The sequence below is a fragment of the Hetaerina americana genome, unplaced genomic scaffold, assembly GCF_022747635.1.
Source record: "Hetaerina americana unplaced genomic scaffold, ioHetAmer1.1.p SCAF_6, whole genome shotgun sequence".
Taxonomy (NCBI): domain Eukaryota; kingdom Metazoa; phylum Arthropoda; class Insecta; order Odonata; family Calopterygidae; genus Hetaerina; species Hetaerina americana.
In genome coordinates this window covers 59,638,366-59,664,907 of record NW_027287205.1, presented here as the reverse complement: position 1 = coordinate 59,664,907, position 26,542 = coordinate 59,638,366, and the positions used below count along the sequence as shown (strand labels likewise).

General features: G+C 37.8%; 2 protein-coding genes across 2 annotated transcripts in view; one reads left to right on the top strand and one right to left on the bottom strand.

The window, feature by feature from the left end:
* LOC139695155 (elongation factor-like GTPase 1) overlaps positions 1-26,542 on the bottom strand; it is a 498,678-nt gene that overhangs the window by 325,954 nt on the left and 146,182 nt on the right. The gene's annotated exons all lie outside the window — the stretch shown is intronic.
* dsx-c73A (doublesex cognate 73A) overlaps positions 3,983-26,542 on the top strand; it is a 141,263-nt gene continuing 118,703 nt past the window's right edge. Inside the window, exon 1 of the mRNA XM_071593887.1 lies at positions 3,983-4,192. Coding sequence (XP_071449988.1) covers positions 3,983-4,192 — 210 coding nt within the window. The remainder of the gene's footprint in view (positions 4,193-26,542) is intronic.

Genomic DNA, 26,542 nt, shown 5'->3' with positions numbered 1-26,542 from the left:
TTAGACAATACGAACTATATTCAACGGCAAGACCATATAAAATATAAAATAATGGCTAAACCACAGGCACAAAATATTTGAAAATGAACACCTCTTAGAGACTAACGATTCCTAAAGTTACGTGATGTCATTTAAAGGAAGCTGCAACCGCCTCCGTTAACGATATGAACATTAATGATTGACATGATGATGACATGATTATGATATTTGATTGAACACCGTTGCATAAGTTTTGCAAATTGAACAAAATGTGTAACTGCTAGTGAACCGTTACTACGACTATCATAAGTCATGCCGGCATCCTAAAAATTGAAAGTAATGATCGCCAGATGAAAGCCAGCCTTGACCCTAACTAGAAATATGAAGCCTCAGTCTGCCAACGATCCCTTGAAAATGACACCAGCAGCGAAATTCCCCTGAGTAACCGAGAGGGAGTGGTGGCGAAGGAATGAATTAATACGTACTGCTCCCTGAAATGTCACATTTAGAAATCATTAGAGAGAGCGGTATCTAGGTGCATAGCGTGCCGACTTTCCAACCCCTTCGGCTACGGATGGCCCCACCTTTTTTTTCAACATCCGTCCGACCCCACTTCAAACGTTGGTGCTTCGATCGCCGAAGAATCAACACCGGATCCTACGGACAAAGAAGATTAACTGGTCCACATACAATTGAGCGACGTTTCTGGACCGAACCAGCGTTTATTTTCCTCTAACATTAGTTTCGTCCACCACACCGGATAAATTCGTATTTCCTGCAATAAGAACCAACGAATTTAGGAAAACTTATATTTTATCTCGAAACGTTAGACCTCAATGAATTAAACAGCCAAGTTATTCATTGTAAATCCACCTGATGAGAACGAACTGAGTACTTTAAATTAACTACGTGGTCAATAGCACTGTTAAGTTCACAAGGGAAGACCAAGAAAATTAGAGATTTCAACGACTGTCGTTTAAGTCTCCGAGCCCTATTCACTGACTTCAACGCTGGAGTGTCTACAGGGATCAAGAAAATTCAATTAATTTATACTTCTCCAGGAGATTTTTTTTCAAAGAATAATAAATATGATCTTGACATTGTGAAGACGACCACGTACGATAAAGTGTAATACAACTGAAATTATTTAGATAAAAATGTTTTCAAAGAAAATAATGAGTGAACATCATCATTGAAAATATAGGTAATCCCTTCGATATATTTAGGGATTTTCAGATCGTCAGTCATTAAATCTTACTGAACTGTTATAACCATTACTTTTACTATGATAAATATGAACTTTGTCTTTTTTAATGAAATTTCATCGTGTCTACCTAGTCAGATATGAAAAAAATACATTTTCCTCTCCATAATAAAACTTGATTTTTTTACACTGCGCATTTCAAAGTTGTTGCGTCGCATTAGAAACGCATAAGAAAACACATTTTTATAGGGGGAAGCACTTAATTTTTTAATTAAAACATGAAAATACTCTTCCATCAATCTTGCGTGAAACACTTACTTCATGATGTTCTTTTTTATTGCTTTCCCACGGTAAGATAGAATTAGGTATCACGCAAAATCAAATGCATTCCTGTCATACGTTATGTGAAGTACAGAGAAGAGTGAAAGCTGAAGGGATAATAACACCATAATAAGGTATATAATGCACACGATGAGGGACTTCACGAAATGACATGAGGTCGTCACCTCCTGAAAGATTAGTATGCGCGGAAGGGAGTCATGCGATATTTCCGCATTCGGAAACCGTACCCATAGAAGACATTGACCCTCAGTTGTGACAAACACAGCGTTTTCATTTTATGCAAACCACATTTTTTATTACACACATTATAAAAATGTCCAAGTTAATTAGATTAGCATCCTAATGAAGGGATTGACTCAACCTTTTTATTTGAAATAATCGATCTTATCCATTCTCGCATGTACGAATATAAATTTCCCTTTCACTTTAGATATTAAGGTGACTCATGAAGTGGAAGGTGTGAGCCCAAAATATAAGGTTCAAAGTACCTTTGGTAAACGTATGATGATCCTCGCGTCACGAACATAATGACGGGAGAAAATTGCATACAAATGGCGAGCCACCCGGTTATTTGCTTCGATCAGGTTGGAAAATTTTCGATAAGCGTGTGTATACGAGTTTGAAGGAACCGTGAAAGGATATTTGCAGGTTTTCTCAAAATTGAAAAAAAATGGACTAGCAATACGCAGCTCTTGGAGAAAGACTAATTGAACGAATAAGGGGATATTTTCGAAAAATATATTTAAATCTTGAAAAAATCTACTCAATATGATTCTCAAAAAAACATTTAACTAAGGCTTACTTCCCTCCATAAATCTCAAATATTCAATTCGGTTTTAAGTTTCCGCCGTACTCAAAAGAGAATCCTAAATGAATAAACAATAGTCGGTAAGATGATGTCTGAACTTTCGAAAAAATTAACTGAATTTTCCATTTACGAAACATGTTAAAAATTGAAAAAACAAAACATTTACGTACTAAAAGTAGCGATAACATCAAACAGCAAAAAGAGCGAAATTAGAATTAATTTAAAGTATAATAATTTTTTGAGTACATTACAATAACACATAGGCGTCACTTAAATAATTTCCAATGTGGCGCACTGAACTTGAATTATAACTAAACGGAAGAATCTAGGAATCTCATGGTGTTTTAGAGAATTTTCACCAAGTTAATTTATAATGTTCTGCAGCAGAAGATCTCATTCTTGTAAGATCTAAGGAAGTTTTCTCATAAGCCATGTTCTTACAAGTGAGGAAATATTTTAGTCCGTAGTAATTAAAGAGTTACGCGTGAAATATTTGACATTCGTATTCCGTACCGAATAAGATGCATTCAATTTAGATTATCGGAATTATGTGCACAAAAAAGCAGAGTAACTATTAGCAACTAAAAGTTGAGGGAATACTTTGTTAGATAACTCATTTCGAGATTATAATTTGGGTCTACTTACAAAGAAAATTAAATCAAGATTTAGTCAAACTAAAAAAATGAATTTCTTTTCGATGAATGCTCGAAGATGAAATTAACTTTCCCATAGAAACTTCTGCATTCCATCTCAATATTTTTCTCCATAAATTACGGCACAAAACTGTTAAATTTTATTTCTTTAATTTCACTGGTTCTCCATCCAGACAATTAATACTCGTACATTCTAAAAAAAACCAAATTATTTGCATCGCAATGAGCAGAAAATCTCGAAAAATGATACACTTTCATGGAAAAAAGAGACGCTTTACGAGAGAAAGCGCCCCAACCCCTTCCCCCCGACGCAAATGGTATGCTTTCACGGAAAAGAGGCGACCACCACTTTGGAGCGAGGTTTTGAATCCCAGATCTAGATCTTCTCCATCGTAACCCTTTCCCTCCCTCCTCAAAAGTGACAAATGAATCGACATAACGAATCCAAAACTAGTGACTGGGGAAAGCGACGCTCTTTCTTCCCTCCATCCCGGCCGCCTCCGCTGAACCACTTCCGCCTGCCAAAGAGGAGTCTCCCGGAGGGGGCGACGTCATCGCGGAAGGAGGGGCGGGGGACGGGACCATCCCACCCACCCCCAACCCCACGCCGACCACCCACTCCAGCCCCCTCCTCCCGCCCTCTCCGCCATCCGAGGGGGGAGGAAGAGAGAAAGAGAGAGAGAGGGGAACGACCACGTCGTCTGCTATTGGCCGACTTCAAAGTGGGGCGCGAAAGACGGGGCCTGCATAGTAGAGACCTTCCTCCACGGCCCGAGCAGAGGTGGTTGTTCAGTGCCTCACGGCTACACACGGTGCCCCGCGGCGTTGGAGATTACGGAGAAGAGTGGAAAAGGAGTCGTTTTCAGTTCCGAGGAGAGTCTCAGTGGGATTTTTGGAGGGTAGAAAGGGGGAGTGCCGATCCCGATTGAGGAAGGAGTCCGTTTCTGGAGGACCTTGCCGCAGTTGTTGTTTTTGTTGTTTGTTCGTTCGTTCACCATGGCGACGAGGTGGGCGGCTGTTTGTACGGTGGCCCTCGTGCTTTCGTTGGCCCTCGCAAGGGCATCAACCGACTCGGATGGCGGCGGCACGTCGAGTCAGGGCACCGCGACGCTGAGGACGACGCCACCGGTTGGGGGCGTCGAGAACCCGCCGGTGGATTACGACCGCCTGGAGAGCGGACGCAGGAGGGTGCACGGACAACAGGGGGTAAGTGGAGGAGACGCCCTCCCCACGGGAATTCGACTAAGGTTGCCGGGGTGTTGACTCCACACGCCGCCAACTCCACCAGATATCGGAAGTGTTTACGTATGAGCAACTTATTTTCATGGAGAGGAGGCGATTAATCATCGACGGAATGAACATCATCGTATGGAATGATTCTGGGCTTCGGGGTCAACGATAAACTTATAACTAGCATAAGCTCTGTGAAAAATGGTCGCGTATAAGTGTTTTCTTAAAAGTCGAATTATGCATTCCACGTCAAAATTATGGATTCTCTCACTGTTTAACTTAAGTTGTTATGGATTATATTTTTTTGAGAATACACGCATTAATAATGCACCAGCTATACACCCGTTTTGAAGAATGAAAAACAGAAACAAACGTAGCATTAGTTTGAATAAACCTTACTCTTTCAATAAATTTTAATTCAACATTTCAATTGAGAGACTCTCGAGAATCGTATTACCAAAAGGAGAAGCTCTTTGTTTGCGCTTAAAAATTTGAAATATCAAATTGAGCGGTGCCTCGAATGAGCACAAACGGGAGTGGTGAGACATTCATAGCAGTTGATTTGTGATTTTCCTTCCTCTACCAGATTAAAGAGTTCCCACTCAAAAAGCACAATTTGTAAGGATTAACTTCCAAAGCACAAAGAGAAAAATTTAAGTTGCTAAAGTTTGTATGGGAATGCAGTGGAGGACCATGGATCCTGAGTTTGTTTAGAGCAGAGTTAAAACAATCTAAAAAGACAAATCTGTTGATGATCATTTAAAATCACCATTCGGATATAGATACCGGTGACTGTCATTTAGCATGCACTTATGCATACTACTCTTTTACGGCACGACAAGCACAAGTTCAGATTTTAGAGGGAATATTTAATAGTAAATGGCTCTCCGAGACTGTTCTGCGAGGAAAACGAGGATTTATAATTTTTAAATATCAACCCATAGGCCGTACATTTTAGGTAGTGCTGTGAAATGGAAATTTAATGATTTTTCTTACGGTCGATTTTTTCAAACTAATCATCATTCAATCTTAAACAGAATCGCTTTCAATTCGTTTATTCTAACGCTGAACTCAGGCCAGTTCGCTCATTTGTCATAACATTGTTTAGGTATGCAAATGTTTAGTGTAATTAAACAAATAATAAATTTAAATTTTCAAATCGTGGATCGGGTTTACCAACGCAAAGAACTACGAAATCACTCCGACATAAGCTACAAAAACCTGCCTCTTTTCCAGAAATTGAAAATAAAGCTGCGGAAAAACTTAGGTAAACAATGACATTTGGCCATAAAGATCAAAATAAATATTAATTTATTCTGCACAGTTAATTAGAGAATAAAAATTAACGATAGTCGAATATCATTCATAAAATTATTGAAACCCCCATTTAGTTTTTACATTTAAAGGAATAAACAAAACAGGAAAAACTAATTTCACAAATGAATGACTATTGCATACGCCGTTCACACCAATGTAATAAAATAATAATAACTAACACAGCTAAAATGTACCACTCATTTACTGCCTCACAAACGAGGTGCCTTAATGCAAATTCGCGAGTCTTACTTTTACGACGCCGTCTGAAACTCGGCCAATTGCAAGCTTTTGTGTTAAAAAACCCATGTGCGGGAATCACGAGTAGCGGGAATAATTCCTCACTTCTACAGAAATTAAACTGAGTCTTAAGCATTGTCCAACACCTAAACAATGACAACGCTTAACGGTGATGCAAAATGCTCTTCCTCCTTTGGCGATCCGACCTAAAAACAACTTTCAACCAGCAACACGAATGCTATTGTTCCGAAGTTATCGAATCAGGGATGATCTATAATAGGCATCTGGGCTCCTGTTCGATTCCCTGAGACGATTGATTTGGCATTATTTAATTAGCCATCGAGTCGATAATATGACAGAAAACGCTAAACACAAGTATCGGGTTAAATGTTAAGTGTCTTCATAAAGATCCACTTTCTTCCCTATCGCATATTCCTTGTAGCTAACTAATTAAACCTAAATTCGCACCTGTATTAAATGACTTAAGGACTAATTTCATTTCACGAGTAAAAATGACACATAAAATGCCAAAATATTGAACAAGGACCAAATTAAAAAAACAATGGCTTCAGGGTCGGTCAAAAGTTTCAATTAAGAACAACAGCAGGAAAGAGATACCAGCAATAGGAAAGTTATGCAGGAATTGGCATCGCCTATTTAGGAAACGACATTAGATAAGTTACTTCTGTAGTGTGTGCACTAAATCCTCCACATAATCTGTATTAGACTGTCAGCAGTATTTGGCTCTCTAGATAAAATAGTAGGATAGTCTGATTAGACAATATAACGGTGACGAGAGGTAGGATGGAGAGTGAGTGAAGTGGGTGGAGAGGACGATGGGGAAAATGACTTCGTTTATTGACCATATTACCAACTATTAAATTTGCCAAACAAATACATTAGGACAAAAAATAAATCTATTTACAACAGGAGGATAGTTAAAAGATCCAGGACCTGAGGAGCAAAAATACTGATTGTGGTACAATGTGACAGTCAATCCAAAACACAATCGAAACGAAAAAGTTGACAATTTACGTTTGTACTAGCCATAAGAAAAATTATGAAGTTAAAACAGTTCACGCAAGGAATGCAATTAGTAATTCGTAATGAAAAAAATGAGTAATCAATAAGAGTCGAAAAACTCATACAAACAGAATAATGTACAAAAGGCTGTGAAATATCTTGAGTTGAATAAATAGTGAGCAATTCGCAATGCTGATGATGGATTGAATTAATGTCAAACCGTATAACTGTTCCCTTGCACACGTACCTATTTCCTCAAAAAAAATATGTTGGTCTCATTATGGCGGTACGGTAACTCAAGGGAGAGTACGAATGCCGATTGGAAATCCTGGGTTCACATCCCGGTCCTCTGGACGCCACCGGCTTCACCCAATCTATGATCTCTCGAATACCGGATTGCAGCCACGATGCTAGAGAAAGAGACTCCCTTGCCTTACGCGTGAATTCCACACGCCTCGGAAGATAAGACCTACAATCACCTGTAAAACCAACCTTCGTGCTGATTAATGCGGATGATATTATACTCATCTCGTGTGTTTTCACTAAAAAAAACTTAACATCTTGAAAGTGCTCTCGAAGGTCTAACACTAATTTGAAATGGGAATGAGTTAGTAAGGACATCTTTGAGACGATTTGTCGAGGAAACCATCCACACAACATATCCGATAACAAGCAACAAATCATCACTCAAATTAACTTGCGACATGATTCAAGTCTCCATCAAAGGACTGTTAAATTACACAGGTATTATAAGCAGACCAGACGATTCATCATTTCGAGGAGAAAATTCTTAATAAGGAAGGGAATTCTAATGCAATTTTACGGCAAGAGAAAAACAGGACAATATTTGGATCGAGGACGGGTAGGAAAAAAAGTAATGAGACATTTAACACCCGTACAAGTACGAGCGTTAAACTGTACCGTCTCGTAAATATGTCTGGTGTGGAATTACTGGTTAGGGCCTTGATCGTTATAGAGTTCTTTTCGGTGAGTTTACTTAACTATTCACAATTACACTTTCTAGGGACTAAACATAAAAAAACAATTTTTCACGAATGATGGCTGTTATATTCTTGAAACCGTCTCCTTTTACAATGAATTACTCAAATGTGACAGTGACAAATTAAAGGCTTGGTTTAAATTTTAATTTGACAAAAAACTGCCTGTTGACATTGAGCAGATTAGGGCAGGTACCCAAAAATGTCACCATTCGCGAATATTTTGTTTCCACTTAAAAGTCATCTTCTTTTACCAACGTTCTCAATCACCATCCCTTTAAAAGAGTGAATAATAATAGACACTCCAGAGATGTCTATGGCCAAATTTAAAATTTTGTCGAATGTCGACAAAGCTCCACAAAATGTAACATACAATATCACATCATATCATTGATTCCTTTGGCATAGTACTTTTTAAAAAAAGTACATTTTTCCAAACTCACTCTTCTCAGATAGACTCGGACCACGAATTAATAATCAAACCGGTTTCCTACATTATAATTTCACCACCAATTGATTAAGGCAATTGCACCGGAGTAAGAACAGGAAACAAATCGAGGAACCTTTTTTTAAGCAAGCGGTGAGTCATGGGACCCTCTCCGCCAGGAAGGAAGGCAATCGCTTCCATTACGAGGGCGACTAAAACGAAAGTCAGGAGTAAAAGCTCGGTATGGAGAAAAAAACACACCCGGACAGCATATCTAGCAAACCTTCAAGTAAATGGATTTGAAAAATTAATACCCCAGATTCGGTACACACCTTTAAACTTCGTTAAAATCTACGTTGAACTCAATACACGCATGATTTTTTAAATGCGCATTCTCCTCTGACTGCAATAAATATAAAATATCCTAAAATATAAATGAAGTGCGATTCAATAATGGAAACTTTCGAACGCTTTAAACAATAATAACGCTTTATTAATGCCATCCATGGAAATTTTCACTAAGAGTAAAGCCAGGAAATAATTTTAATTATCAAATATCACTCTTCACCTAACCATCTGGTAACTGTTATTTACGATATTATCAATTTAGTATTCAATGTCTATCGTATAATACTTCCACGTATCACGATCATTGTGAGGATACAAGGGGTTTCAATGATTAGTTTACTACTACTGCACTAGCCTTTACGGATATCATATCCGTCATAAAATTAAGAATCGACATTTTCGTCACAGCGTGAATAAGTCACTGCAACTAATCGACAAGAAAATTTCATAAGAATGACTTCATAGTGAATTAGGTCACTATGTATAAGGTTCATTAACGTAGGCGACACAAAGGAGTTGATAAATAAATACTTCCACACCTAATTAAGTCAAAAAAGAATAACATTAGCAAGCCGATCAATGGACGATTTGAAGAATCATAGCGTTTTAAGTTCGTATTGAGTAAAAGTGTTTCAGTCAATTCCCTCAGCAAACCATAAATATTTTTGGTTGAAAACATATTACTCGAACATGTAACCTCCACTTGCTACACAACATAAAAAGTAACAAGAGATCCATGGTCATGTTAAAGACAAGATTAGTGGTTTTTGACCATTGAATTAAACAGTGGGTAATCTGTTTATGATGACCTCAACATATAGACAACGATAACTCGAAATATTGTTTCGGAAAAATGCAGTAACATTTCTTCTTTTTATTTTATTTTAGGTTTTCTCTATTTTTTTCAAGCTAATGTGCCTAAAACAATTAACACCACTGCCACGCTTAAAATAGCGAATTAAAATTCAAATCCCCCAAATTAAAAAGGCGGATACATCGAAAAGATAATGTGCACCATATTTGATACATTAGTAATCAGGCCAAGGGAATTTTGAAAGAAGAGGGCACTAGAGGTGAGGCAACACTTCCAAATTCTGTCTCGGCCAGAATGACATTCGTAGTAATGGTCTCTAGAATCGACTCCTTTATGTCCTTAAAACTGATATCCAGGGTATTTTTTAACACTTATGGCGAAACCAGATCAAGAAAGACAAATTTACGGCCGCGAAGGACCAGACTTAAGGTGCAATGGAATGGGTATTTTTAAATAACATTGGCTTTGGATGAGCGGCGGTGAAAATGTCCACGGTTGAAATAACACCTTCATAAACTTTACAGTTACCGTTTCCTGGCCCGTTTCACCAATTAGTCTAGTAGATGTTTAAATGTCGATCCTATAAGACGGTGTTGAAAATTAAGCGCGTCATTAATTTAACCAATGCTCTAAGAATCCACGAAGTTTAATTGATTAATTACATAGAAAGAACTACTTTGAGCTAATCCAGCATATACCCCTACTATTAATGAAATGCTACCACTTGGAGTATTAGACAATTGTCATTATTATCGGCTATTAGGCGCCCTTATTTGAGATTTGTGATGGAAATTTTCTGAAACTATCAATTAATATCGTGGATTTTGATTCTGCCGCCCGACCTAAAGAACTTTGTCCTGCATTATTAACTGAGCCCATTATATTTTCATGAGATGGTTAATTGGACAGCTCCCCATTGCCTTCGTGATGCTACGTGATATTTGACGTGACGCGATCACTTTCATGGCATCAAACAGGTGTCTTGCGTCTTTTTGCTTGAGGAATAGACGACGAATGGTCTTTTCGGGGAATAGTGACACTATCAGGAGCTATCATTGCTTCTTCCATCTAGAAAGAGTAGTGGTTCCATAGTAGTGATCGCAAATTGCCCTTCCACCACGTCGATTGGGGAAGAGTTTTATCACGTCTATCTGGGGTAATAGATACTCGATAGAATAACTGCGAACTATTATTAATTCGAATTTTTGCGAAATTTACTGATTTCGATGACACTTTCGACAATATCTTCACTTCTGGTTGAGAGGGTCTCATATTTGTTTCAAGAAAAGTATTTACATAAACCTATTAAACAGCCCGGTTCAACTGTAAAGTTATCACACTATGTTTTGCTTAAATCAGGCTGCGTAAAAATAAATACTCTATCCGTGGTTAAGTTTAAACCGAGTTTTCAATCGCATACGACTACATTTATGAAACGCTATGACGACAATCAGACAAACATGAACAACTTATTCGTCCATGTTTTGACCGAACTATACATTATTTTGAAACAAAAATTTCGAGAATAAAGAGCGAAAGATAGAAAAAATACGTAAATTCCGACTCGTTTTTGATGCGGTGGGGAATTCGTAGTTGCAACCTGTACTGGTGTTATTCCTGCCACAGAAATATGCACGAGATGGAAACGAAAGGAGAGCTTGAAGGGGAAGTGAGGGCGAAATGATGGGGGAGGTTTATAGCGGTGTGGCAAAGACGGCATAGAGGCAGCGGCAAAAATCACGCACAAGAGCGCACACTGTCACTGATGCGCCGTTTTGAATTGAAACGGAGCGAGATTTCCCACGAGTCCGCGCCGTTATACTCCCAAATAGAAAGATGTGTTATGCACAGTTGGTGGTGGCTCTATGGGGCGAGGTTAAGCGAGGCTTCAAGAGAAACGGAAGAGTTGGCATTAAGGGCTACCACCCCCCCCTGGATCCCCCGAGAGACTCCCGCGATTTGACAACAAATATAGAATTAGACTAGACTCACAGGTTGGGGTCTCCTCTTCCTAACGTTTCTACTCGGCACGGTGTCCGAATATTGCCCATCGACGTAACGGAATACGTTCTGTACCATAAGCTTTTCAATTGCCATGACATTATATTCTCAGTCGGAAAGTTCGATGGATTTTACAATTGCTATTACTATATAATTCTTTATGTTTCTCGTTACAATTTCATGATGGCCATAAACCGAGAGTGGGCTATTATGCGAGCATTCCAGGTTTTGGTTTAAATTTATAACCAATAAAACATCAAAGACTCGTAACATTTTATTTCCAACACTTTTATCAATAACGTTCAGCGAGGTAACATTTACCTGAAGTTCACGTTGAAGCGCTCTATCGCTTGTATAAATATGATGGGATTCAATTCAGGAATTTCACGGTGTACAAATCATTCGTCTTGACTGGGATACGAACCCGGATTCCAAGATTTCCGGCCGAGTAATTTAGCCAGTTAGACTACCGACACGTTCTCTTATTTGGAATGTTTTAGGCGAATGACTGTAACAATCTGAAATTCCTGCAATTCCGTGCACATTGGCGAATGATTCCGTTAAAATAACTGTCGCGGCATCACCCGAAGTTCTTAAATTATGAAGGGATAAAGAATTGTCTTGTTCGTAATAAAAGAATACGCATTATATGAGGAAATAATTCCAGTTCCCATCAAGGGTATTCTCAGGGTAACAGACCCATTCTAAGAGGGATCCTTGGAAACAATATTATTAGTTACCAGTTAATAGAAACTCCGATGTTCTCAGCCTAATTCGGTGCATTTTTGAGCAGCACGATCACGTAAAAATGATTCCTTCCGAAGCGTTAAATAATCATCTCCAAGGACAATTGAAATGAAAAGTATTTTCCCCAGGCAGTTTTTCTTCAGGTATTTTTCACTCATGAGGACGACGAATTGAGTAAAAATCGAAAATTTTCACTATCAGGATGCAGAAGCCCAAGATTGTTTATCTTTTACTCTTTGACTAAAAACTAAATTTTTCAGCAATGCACGTATATTACAAAATAAGCGGTACACGGAAATAAACCTAAATGACAAAAATACAGCTTTATTCGTTATATAACCTCATTTTTAACTTTTATCACATTAATACAACACACCTTAACTTTTATTCAATAACTTCAGGTGTAATATTATTACTCAGAGTTTTCGTAAAATATTTTAGGGCTAAAAGCAAAACAGAACCATCTCAAATTTATTCAAGTGGATTGCTGCGTGAATTGACTTTCGGAAAATATATACTCATCCTTTATGTGTTCCTATCCATTTTCCTACTATTTCTATTTCCACGTGAATGAGCATATATATGTATATATATATATATATATATATATATATATATATATATAAGCACACACACACGCACCTGAATAGAGCCGCTAAATGAGAAATGAGATCGGCACCTAAAAAATGGTCTTACCCATTAATATCGCTAAGTGTATAACGAAGGCCGACCGGGAAGAATGCGCTTTTTTGTGGCAACTACAACCCAAACCAGCGTCCGCCGACCAACCCCACCACTCCGCCGCAACCATCAACACAGACGACATCACCAACAAGACTTAACTTCTCTAAGTAGGTAACGGGGTGCACGATATAGGAGGAAGGAAACGGTGGCGGGGCAGAAGCCTACTATTTCAGTCAAGAGATGCCGATTCGATAAAGGGAAGGGAATGGATACCTGCATGTCACTGAAACCGAAACTAAATCACTCGCGTAATGGGCCGCTTATGATTGGGCTGCATGACCTCGAAAATTCCCAGCATCTCTCTTGCCACCATTAAACTGGCAACCTTTTCTCTTGTGCGATAAGCAAGGTAAGCTCTCTCACGTCTAAAACGGAAACACGCATACACAGTCATATTATATATATATATATATATATATATATATATATATATATATATATAACTTGGACAGCAACAAACGATATAAGAACACATAAAAAGAACACTCACACGTTATTTCTTAATAATTTCGACAGAATTTAGCTCCGTCTTCATCGGAAGAAACAGAACTACTGACTGAAGTTTTTTATTCAACACTTCCGTGTTACTTCGACGAAATCATATATATATATATATATTAATTTATTTATTCATTCACATGGAAATAGGGACATGAACACATATATAAGACAAACACAAGAGAGGTGGAGAAGGCGGAATCGAGCAGATCTTAAGTGCAAAAATATTTCCTCGATCGAGACTTGAACCACGGACGGATCTTTCGACTGGCCGGGCCGATGCTCTTTTACATGAGTTCCTGTTATTATATATTTACTAATATTTAACAATAGAAGAGAGCGAAGGGAAAAATGATTTTTCCAAGGTGGTCATCTACTACGCAAATCTTGACAAGTTTGGGGAGTTAAATCGGAACAGAGGCACGCAGTGAAAATCATTTTATTATGAATGGTAACCCAATCTTCAAAAATTCTTTCAAAATGAGATTCATTAAGTTTTATTATGGTAATAAAATTTATGAGCAATGAAAACAAACCGGATAACGGGTATAACTCGTCTGACCTACCACCGGCTACCTACTTTTAGAAGGCAGACTACAAGGTTTCTCGTACCTCCATAAATGTCTTATTCGTTTACATACACGAGATGTAAAGACGATGCTTAAGAACCAGGCGTATAAATAACATTTTTTCAATGAAAGAATATGCACAATCTTCAATATATGCTGAAGATATTGCACATGGGGTAAAAATATGATACTTTTTATCAAAAGGTAACGAACTATTTGACTGGTAAGGACTAGTATCTCTACAAAACTTGTTATCAAAAATACGGCGAACAATTCAAACAAATTGTTCCATACCGAACTATCTCACTAAAGGAGCGCTTGCCCATATGACATCAGAGTTATGAAACATTGTCACTTTCGCAAAGTAATTTATATCATACTTACTATCAATTGAAACATTATTTTGACCTATTTACCGACTTAACTTTCATTTGATTGACATAATTTTCCAGCAGATTTTACCCTTGTGCTAACAAATTATTAGGATAATATTTCCTCAAAATGTGACTCTTATATAAATACTTAACAGTTTACACTACATTATGACCCACTAGGGTCCTACTCATATCTACTAATTACCATTCCACCTTGATTCTCAACTCCATATAAAACATTTACGGGCATTTTAGGAATTCTCCAGCAAATCTTCCCCTATTTAAAAAAAGTTATTTTTACAGTTTATAAATATATGCTGTTGTTATTTTCAAAATATGTAAAATTGATAAAGATTGGTTACAAAAGAAACTGAATCTTGTATAGAAACGTTAGCTCTTTTATTCAGTGAGGTCAAGACGAGAAAGAAATGAAGCCATATGCAAGTACATGAAAAATCTGGAGATTATAAAACAATGGTCTTTTCACGGAGCAACGGACAAAGGTTGCATGAATGTTTATTTTCTAATTTAAAAGATCTCAAAAGAGTATTGACTTCCATGACGACAATATTTTCAGGGATGCAGGAAGAAAACACTCGCTCTCATCGAGTCCTCATATTTCCCTCTGTGCACTCACAAGTACTTACCATGTTTAAAAAGGAGAGGGACGGAGTTGGTATAATCACTCAAACTGCCGAGTTCGTTCAAGAACAACCCCCGAGAAAGCTTATAGACACACACTTCATTCTGCGTTTCCTCTTGTAGATTTCATATATAAAATCGTCATGGAAATTCCATTTAGGCTGATTCGGCCCGTCAAAGCCGCAGAATAATGGCTATCGCAAATAATGAATATTAGTGGATGATTTCGGCATCAGAAGTTTTACAGTTTAATATCATGATTCCGGCTGTTATTTATGCGTACAACTCGAGAGCAAATGCCCAGGATAAAATTATGGTGAGCGATGAACCATAAGCGCACTTCACAAGAGGAATCGAAGAACTGGGAGGTCGTTTATTTTATCTCCCTCACTTTCTGCGTGTTTTCCATTCGCATTCTCGACGTCCCTTCCATTGCGAGAGAAGACGCGCCATTAATGACTTCCCACCGAACAGGGAAACGTTAAAGCTGACATGTGCAAGAAAGGAAATATTACGATAAATAAGCAGAGCCCACTTATCCGCGAGCAGAGATACAACGAACTCCCAACATTGAAGCCAACCAGGAAAATATTGATATGAATTCTTTTGAATTACACTAAAAAATAATTCCCATTAGAATAAAATAAATTACAGTAAGCTTCCTACTGAAGAAATTCCACTCTACGTAATGAACCGTAAGGATAAGCTAAAAAGTACCTTTGACTGTTCAGGAGTGAACTCTGAAGATAAAATAGACTGACATATAATTGAGAGTGATAGAGAATACACAATGCCATTGCATTCGAATCCACATACTTTTACTCGAAGTTATGAAGAGCATATATACGATGGAAACTGATTCGGCCCGTAAAAGCCGCAAATAATGGTTAATGCATATAATTATAAATATATGTAGCTGTTATTTTCAATGCATACTAAATTGATACAGAATTATTACAAAATATAAAAATCTTTTTTAGAAACGTTTGTCCTTTCATTTAGTGAGGTCAAGATGAGAAAGTGGTGAAGCCATATGCGTCAAGTAAAGACAAAAATCCAGCGAATGTTAAACAATGATCTTTTCAAGGAAGAACGGAAAAAGGTTGCATATCTGTTTATTTTCTAATTTAAAAGATGAGATGAGATGATGATTTGCAAAAGCCAATGTTACTACACTTGATAAAATGTCAAATATTTTTTACTTTAAATATCTGACAGTTTTACCGCATTTCTATAATTGGATAACTCATCATCTTCCTTAAAGAACCAAACATTATACTACGACCCCGGGCATAAGCTGAGTAACATCAATGGCCATGGTCAGTGACATGGTTATCTGTAAGAATATTTGAACCTTGCATGATATACAAGGACAAAATATTTGGTAGCTCAACTTCACTCATAAAATCAAATTTATAAATAGATTGGGATACCCAAATTAGCTCTTTAATACGAGGTTCAGCATTCATTATAAAAATATTTTAATATCCCTGTTTCGCCTCAGCGATCTTTTGTCATAGCTACGATAAAATAGCATTCAGATAATTGTATGGGTCTTCTCGTACGGAGGTACCTCTTTCTCTTTATAGTAACGCAGAAACGAACAAAAAATAGAGACACGAAAGATGTCGGTCTTGGACAAAAATTGGCAATAAGGCTGAGGCAACGGAGTAAGATCACTAAAACGAAGAACTGGACAAGTCAATTTCATCGGACGATGAGTAAAGATCATTTTCCACAAGAATAAGATGGCGCGAAAATTCAACAAGTGATCACGCACTGGTCTGAAGTAAATGCAGCATATTTATAAAGAAAAAGGGCATAAGTAGATTTTAAAATACATTTCACCGACTAAATTTGAACTAATAATAAGTTTTCAACAGAAAGTATCAATCGCGCGAGACACGCGGACTGATAATGCCACAGCTTACAAATATGACAAGTTTTTACTTTAAAAAAACACGAGGCAATTTTGGATATACTGTGACGACAAGGAGGGATACTAGAAGAACGCGCTTAGTGCTTCGATGTTAATCTGAACAGATGGATAATCAAGCGACCTTCCCATCAAAAGGTATTTAATAACTCTACCGACCATTAAAGCTATCATGTATGACAGCCAGAGCCTTGATGAGATAAGGTTAATCTGGGGATAATTGCTCCAAGATTACTCCTTTAAAACCAAGCACACTGTTAAAAGGTTCTCTGCACCTCAGGCTGCAGGCCAATTAATTAAAACGGGGACCTTTAACCTTTGGCCCAATGATTAGTTCCGTCGTTCCACGACCGGGAACAAAGCCGCCCTCTCGTGGTGTTTAGGGAGGGCACTTTTCGGCATCATTATGGGTGATACACGGGATTGGGAATAAATTTAATTAAAAAAAAGACTGCTCATTTTTAAAGCTACAAGACTTCCACAAGGAGTGTAGATGAAACTCATTATTAAGTTAAACGATACGATGCGGACGAGAATTGATCGTCGCCATTTAATTAAGAAGTTTTTTTCACGGAATATTAATCTAATTTCATCCTTATATCTCGTAAAGAAATGTGAATGTGTCTTACTATGCTCGACAACTTAAAATTAGTTTCGTGGAGACTAAGGAAATCCAGCTTTTAGTTCATATGCTGAATTTCAGGCAAAACGAATATTCCCATACTATACTTCGTTACCAAGTAACTTAAATATTATCTAATATAACACGCTGTTAGATTAACTCGATCTGAATACGATTTCTTTGTAAAAACGAAGCATTTTAAGTTTATTTCCATGCATATAACGAGATAACAACATTAGGCTTGACATTCCACAAATCTAGAAGCTAATGTTTAAAATTGCAGTGGCATGAAAAAGTTTCCACGCCAACTTCTACTAATATATTCTATCGTCGTGGAAGTAAAATTTGTGTATTTTACGCTGATTTGAGGTGAAATCGGGAGCAAGTCGTTTTGGGAGACAATGAGAGATGCATGGTCGGGTGGAGCATGAAGTTTGTCAGTCGTGGGCGGGGTTGGTGTTTAAGAGGCAGGGAAAGTGGGCTACAAAAGGGAGTCGGGATGAAAGTAAGAGAGTGGAAGAAACAGAGTGGAGAGCTCTACGTCTCGCGGACATTCATTTCACCGAAACCCTTTTACCCCGGAATTGAAACGAAAGCGCACGGAGCGTCCGCAATATCGTGAACAATTTTGACTCTTTTTTTCAAATCCTTGAAAATTTGATTTTCACATCATGATTTCATTCGTTTCTGCACTTGGCTGCGGCGAAAATATGGGTCGATTTCTATACGGCAGGCCATAGTAAAAGCACCAGGTACCCTGAGTCATCAATTTGATGCGATAGCCTAATTGTAAAAAGCACTGATAAAATTTCTCATTATAAATTAATTCGGCCAGAATCGTACAATCTCTTAAAACTTGGGATACATTTGAAAAATTGGCTATTAAAGAAACTCTAATGTAGTCCAATGCGTCGACAATAAAAACGAAAATTATTGCTACGAATTATCTTTCGCTAATGGTTTCTCTGAATATTTTGCTTAAAAAACAACTGCATAGGACTTCAGTCACAATGTAGGATACTCACAGCAATATATATAAATATATTTATATATATATAAAGGGATGATCACGAATCGCGATGTCAATGTGCCCTCTTTATTACGCTTCAATATTTCCCCTATCACTTATATTTACCACATAACGACTTGTCTTTGAAGTAAATGTTTACTCTTCCTACTCTTTCTTTCCTTGTTCACATAATTTTAATCGCACCGATAAGCAAAAAGAACTTTCATGGTAATTCCGTCGACTTTTCTCAACACCCTAATTACTAGGGACCACATGAAGGACAACTTAAAACACAGCAACCTTACTTAGATGGCCCAATGGGTCCATTTTAGGGCAACACAGAGGTAATTAAATGAAGAATACAATGTATCTTTCCACTGTCCATTATTCACGTACAACTAGTTTCAACTAGTAGGCACCTGATGATGACGCTTGAGCGTTGAAACTAGCTGTACGTGAATAAAGGACAGTGGAAAGATACATTGTATTCTTCATTTAATTAATATGAATTTCCACCAAGTTGAGCCGGGAACAATTGAATATTTAACACAGAGGTATTCATGAATTGCAACTAAAGATATTGGATTTTTCTGTTCAAATTTACCAAAAATATACTTAACAGCCTAAGTTCATTAACGAACTGGAACGATTTTTTCATTGAAAACATGGGATTTTGTACTTTTATTTATTTCTCGTAATCTATCCTTAACAATTATTGATAGTCTATTACTTGACTACTACGGAAGAAATACGTGGAAGAGGTTCAAGTAAAATATCAAAGTCACCCAAAGGTATCAAATTTTCAATTATTTCATTCTACCCTATTCGTTGGCGTAAACCGGAAAATTCCCTCGGGGAACAGAAAATATTTAAGCCAACCTACCAACGGCTTTCAGCAGCTGCATTAACGGTTCACTTCACCCGGGTCAACCAATAAAAGAGATGCGATATCGCTATGAGTTACGGAGAGTCGCGCACGCGGAAAAAAACGTTTCCATCACGATTATTTTTTTATTTACTATTATTTATCAAAGAACAAAATCCGATCAGAAAACGTACAAATGTCCACCAGTTAAAACGATTATGATTAGGAACATAACGCAGTTAAATGCTTTCTTCTTCATACTTCTTTAATTTAAGGTTAGGTAAAAACATCCTGTTACAGAATTAAAGAGAAAATTATTACTTGAAATATTACTTCTACTTTACTTATTGTGTCTAATCTTTCACCAAAAAAACTCGCTTCGTCTTTTGCAGTTCATCATTTCAAATTTTAACTTTAGTGCGAGTAGTGGGGAAAAATGCTGTATTGATATGATAATGAGATTAGGTCGTTGCAGCCTCTTCCTCAAAGGATCAAAAACTCAAAATATCAATTACGGTATCCAAAGGACCAGTTCATTAGAGCATGCGAAAACGATTAGCAGCGCCGTTTTAAGCTACATAAAGTCAAAGATATTCATTCCTTTTCCGTCTCTCCTCAAGCCATATTTGCGGAGTTTTGAGCGCAAAACGGGAGTAAATGGAGTGCGACACCGAATTCCAACAATGCAGGTCGCCATAGAAACATCCCGTTATGATGCAATAAAATAGCACGGGAACCTCTTGTATCTGATCGATGCTGCTTTTACCACACTCATCGTGTCACGCTCGATTTCGGTATGATACCAAGAGCGCTCAGAGTGAACGGCGCCCGCCTCGGCGCAAATGAGCACGGACTAGAGCAGCAACAATCTTAAGCAGGCTGCGAAGCACCGCCTTCATTTTTACGAGATTCTCAACAAATATACATATGATATTCTTTTAATATAATACCTACCTTCAGGAGTTACATGTTAGAAAAGACTCCATAGTCTCAATCTCGCCCCAAAATTAATACGATTATCTATCTATCTACTTTCAAGTATCCTTCGTCTTGAGAAAAAGGTTACAATATACATCGGGTGTAGCAAAATGCTTTACATTTACGCTAACAGCCATTCAGAGTTTAAAATTACGCCAGTCTTGATCGACACAAACGAAAAAAACGAAATACAACGATTTCTAACGATTCCGTTAGTTTCAATCATTCGTTGCAATTCTGTCTTCGTGTGCAAAGAATTCGTCTTTCTCGGTCGCTGGACCTTTTTTCTATCATCCGAGTGTTACTGCACATTTGATCACTCTTTGAAGTTATAAAATTTATTTTTTCATGTAACGTTTTCATGGAGGTCGTTCCATCTCGCTCGATGCCCCTTTTTCGTCATAAAAAGACAACGGTAGCTTCCTCCGTCGGAATCTCACATTTAAAATATCCCGCGAGATTTTCCGAGAGTTTGCGAGAGTAAAAGACAAAGAAAGCATTATATTTCGTCAACATGAACTTGATTATCGATATTTAATGCTGTAACAAGAATTACCTCTTTCGCCATCGATGGCATTTAATAATACGATATTTTTGACAAGAGAGTTTTGTTTTATGATGTGCAACAAATATTACGCTTTGTACTCGATTTTAATTAACATTGAGTTATTTAGAAACAATAAGTATTAATGTTCCTGGTTCGTTTGAGTATTTGCACGTCACTCATGTTCTTAAATCAGCTGCGAGGAATAAGACAAACTTTGTCAAATTAATAAATATTGTTGTGAATATCAAAAAGTTTGCTTTATTCCTCAAGATGAATGTTCACATGGTTGAACCTCATACCATTGAAAAGTTAAGTCGGCTGCAGTAAAAAAAAAACAGAAAATGAAATCCAAGAGGCATATAAACAAAGCTAATAGCAAAAGCAAACAACACAGAAAACTTCACTCATAAGCTAAAATTATGTGAGATCCCCAATACGTTTCTCCCGCTCTAAATGGCTCAATTTTCTTAAATACAGAGGTAGGCGAACAGGCATCTTCCCTGATCCTCTGCAAAAAAGCTAGTCGGTCAAAGAAATACAATCTAAACCAGGCGACTGTCATTTCATTACACTACTGGTGTTCTACCGTTACGATGGAATAACGATTACTACTGTAGTTCCCTCTTCGTGGTCACAAGAAGGTACGACGAAAAATGAAGACTAAAGAATAAAGCGAGCCAATTTTTCGCATAGAAAATCGGACCAACTGAGTTTCTCATCATCAACATTGGCCCAATTATATATATTTTTCCCTCATACACGTAATAAACGCCTTACGCTGTTGTTGAAATATCACCAATGAATTACCATGTAAATAATTCAAAAAGTGGTTAAACTTAAATCGATCGAGTAACATTGCCTAATTTTTCAGAAAGAAAATGATTTACTCTTCTTTTTCATGGTGATTAAAAGGTCAATTTTAAAATATTCATTTTAACCTTTTATGTTGACCATAATAACAGGAAAAAGTACCTTATTATAGATTAAATTAAAATACTAAACACGTGACTTGGATTGGTGCGGATATTAATGGCACACATCCAGCATTAATTAATTTCTGTAAAAACAACCATGGCAAATATTTTAGGAACATTATACGATAATTTGATCATAATCACGCGATTGATAATTAGAAACCGACCAAATGGACTCACCGACCAAATGGACTCATAGCCTTGAAAAGTTCCCACTTGAGAAAATTGATTTCGACACGCGAAATGGTGATTACAATGACCAAGAGAGGAATGATAAAAAAACTAATGAAAACATCAGTTTCACAAAAGAAAGGAGAAAGCAAACTCCGACAAAATTCCTGAATTTCCTTAAGGACTGCCCTCAGTGAATATTTTTGAATGACGACCCAAAAACCATACACTTTCAATGCACGAGGTCTGAGACGCCCATCCCTGTCCCAAATAAAATGGTAACGGACTCGCAATCCAGAAACGATCGACCGTAAAAGGGATACCCCGACCGCAGATGCAAATTTGGAAGATCCACGATCGACGCAAGCCATGACCTCTTATACGCCGGGCACGACGGAGACGGCAGAATTCAAGCAATAATTTTCGTACCCCGTCTTAAGGGAAAGCTTTCAAATCGGTACGCTATTTTCCTTAGTGGGATGCAATCATAACCGAAAGGCAAATAAAACATTTCCTTTCCATTGCCGCCACGTATTTGCGATAATCGAACTCGAGATCTTCCCATCAACCAACTACACCACCACTTGAGGAGATAAGATAGTACAAGAGTTGGGTCAATTGAAATTGGCGATGATTCGCAATTTTCCATCATCGAGTGTGATGTAAATTCAACATCTGCCAATGAGCAACGGTATCAAAGTCACTTGTTCAACAGATTCAGGCTTGAGGTCGTGGAAGTTCATCATAATGAAATAAGGACAATTTGCACTTTTCCACAGTTTATTTAACGTACGACGCGTTTCAACTCACAGAGTCATCATCAGGTACATCATGTACCTGATGATGACTCTGTGAGTTGAAACGCGTCGTACGTTAAATAAACTGTGGAAAAGTGCAAATTGTCCTTATTTCATTTCAAAGTCACTTGTATTAAGCTTTAGAGGATACTGCAAAATGAAGACGGAGGGGCTTTTGTTAAACAGTTCAATGATCCACTATATCTATCTATCCACGCTGCTATATTGCTATACGTGATGGTTGAGCTCACATAATACAGGTATTATACCCTACAAGGAGAGGAACTCACACCTCAAGCTTGGAGGTGGGAGGGCAATGCCTCATCTGTACCGCCTACGGTTCCCCAGGAAGGCCTGCAAAATCCCGAAAAATCACACAGATTGAGTGAAGCTCATGCTGCCCCAATCACCCGGATTTGAACCCGGGCCCTCAGGTTCGTAGCCAAATACTGGACCCACTTGACTACTCAAATCTTCTTTCGGGATAATTCACGCAAAAAAATAATAATGAGAGCAAGCAATGTGTATGAATACAAATTTAAATGCAAATGTATGCATATGATTCGAATATAAATACTACCTTGATCAAAATGTTCCCGGAATAACCACCGTGTGGCGCTCCCATCGTTCCGATTTGAGTTCTGTTTTTTTGTTAAATTGGTACATCTGTTGTTGATATTCCCTTTAAATCTTAGTGTCATAACTTGACATTTGCAAAAGTTACGGTCGGTTTTCGGTATGTCCATCAGTGCTTCCTGCGATTTTTCCATTACTTCCTCTCGGCTGCTAAAACGCGTTCCCCGTAATGGTTTTTTAACTCGATTGAACAGAAAGAAGTCACAGGGAGCCAAATCAGGTGAATTCGGTGGCTGTTGGATGGTATTTGTTGCATTTTTCGTCAAAAAATTACGAATAATGATAGCACTGTGCGACGGTGCGTTATCATGGTGCAAAATCCACGAGTTTTCTGCCCACATTTCTGGTCTCTTTCGGCGAATTGCTTCACGCAAACGTCTCATAACGCCCAAATAATACTCTTTGTTTACTGTCTGGCCTTCTGGCAAAAATTCATGATGCACTACACCGTTGTAATCCATGAAAACCGTCAGCATTGCCTTCTTTTTTGACTGAAAACGACGTGGTTTTTTTGGTCTCGGCTCATTTGGTGAACGCCATTCACTTGCCTGATGTCTGGATTGCGTGTCGTACTCATAAACCCACGTCTCGTCTCCAGTAATGATCCTTTTGATGAATGTGGGATCGGATTCAGCCTCGCAAATCATGTCTTTTGCGACGTCAACACGGTCTCTTTTTTGCATGAAATTGAAGTCTTTTGGCACCAACTTTGCTGCTACACGACGGAAACCCAAATCATTAACCACAATGTCTTGGGCGGATCCATAGGCAATGTTCAAGTCCTCCGCTATTTCTCTGATGGTTAATTTGCGGTTATTGACCAACATTTCTTTTACTTTATCAATTTTTTCACCGACTTTCGATGTCGATGGTCTGCCACTGCGTTCATCATCTTCGATTGACTCACGACCACTTCTGAACCGCTCGTGCCACTGGTAAACGACCGTTTTTTTTAGAGAATCGTTGCCGAAACACTTTTCCAACATTTCCAACGTCCGTGCGCCACTAAATCCGTTTTTTACGCAAAATTTAATACAAGTTCGTTGTTGCAAATTTAAATCCATTTCTGCAATTGTAAAAAATCGCCAACACACACAGAGATAGATGTACTCTTGGCTACGTAACTTTTGCAAATGTCAAGTTATGACACTAAGATTTAAAGGGAATATCAACAACAGATGTACCAATTTAACAAAAAAAACAGAACTCAAATCGGAACGATGGGAGCGCCACACGGTGGTTATTCCGGGAACTTTTTGATCAAGGTAGTATGTATATTCGTAACTCTATAGTTCTACGTCTCTTTTGAACGTAGGAATATTTGCTTGCAAACAACTGTGACATTTTTGCAGGAGAATGTTTGTTTATAAAATTGATTGAAACACATAGAGAAAGATGATACTGCATTAGGTCTTACAAACTACGATTCAAGGTAAGAATGATCATAAAAACACACCCGGTAAACTTCTGTATGAATGCAAATTCATATAGATACTTGTAAATTCTTTTAGAAAATTATTCTAAAAAATCAAAATGTTTCTTAATAGAGCAATCGAAGAATGAGTCATTTAGACCAACGCCAATATTTTACACAGGCGCACATCGTACAAAAACAACATTATTAAAACGTCTGTAGGGGTTGTAATAGAGGCGTACCCATACAAAAACACTAGGAACCAAATAATCAATGGTAACCTCTAACAGACAGTGAAATATCTAACTAAGTTACATAATTATCACATTTAAAGGGGCTCTCTGTATTGAAATTAATTCGTGCAGGGATACTCGTACTCTCAACAATGTGTATGCCCCTATTGCATTGTCAATTTTCAAAGATCTCTATTATTCCTATACTCATAACGTTCCGAAAATAACTCTAGAATACATTTCTAGATGCAAATTAATTTATGTTTCTGAGACTTCAATACGTTTAACTCGCAAAGGTGATTACATATCCCAAAGTAAATTGAATTCCTCGTATGATTGAACACCCACGACAGCATCAACAGTAAGGCATAAGAATCCATCGACAACCAGAAGCTCCAGGGCTTTCGCGTCTGCCAGGAAGAAACATCGGATTCCTCGGAATTGAATTAAGTGTAAATATTCTCTAACCCAAACGTCATTTCAACGGTCGAGCCATAGCGGTTTCTCGCGATCAAGGCAGCGAATTGCCGATGCTTAAACTGTTTAATGGCAAACAACTGACGTAACCCGATATAAATTTTCAAGAAGGAATTTTGGGCAAGAGACAGGAATCCAGGTCTTTCACCTTGAATTTTGAAGAAGTTGAAGGAAGTAAATCTAATATAATTCGACATAAATTCCTCTTGTAATGTAGTAATCAAGCCGAACAATTGGAGCCAGAATTAAACTTTGCAGATTTTAGAAGAACACAGCACACACAAGATTTTATTTTCTCTCAAATGAAAACAGGGAAGGCGAGAACGTGAGTTGATGCATATGCCTTAAAACGAGTAAATGGTACGGAGAGAGAAGCCTAAATAGAAATGGCACAGGCGCATGCTAAGCTAATAATCCATAGAAATTAACAAACAATCCGACTGCACACATCCAGCCGAAATAGTCAAGTATTTATGCAGCTTACGATTGAGACTTTTTATTGCACACATAAGAAGAAAAGCGGGAGTGCGAGATGTCGAGTAAGAAGGGTGTGAAAGAAGATGATAATATGAAAATAACGCTTTAATTCCAGCACACCCAACTCCGAATTTCCAAAACTACAATCTTCTATCTTAACTGCTTCATAAACAAATCTGTGGACTTTAATGCATCGACTCCAACAGAAGTACCGCGAAGGACTCCTCACCATTTTCGCAACCGTAATTATCTATATTCGGCAGTTTTGAAAAGGGAGCATCAACGCGTTGTCTCTTTGACGGTAGGACACAGCCTGTTCTGCTTCTGTGTCGTCCAAGCAAAAAACTCCCACAACTTGAATTTCCAGTTATCCTAGCGGCAACAAAATGGCCAAATCACGCGCCGGAATATCTTTCTCGCGACCTACAGAAAACCACCTCCCGAGTTTCCG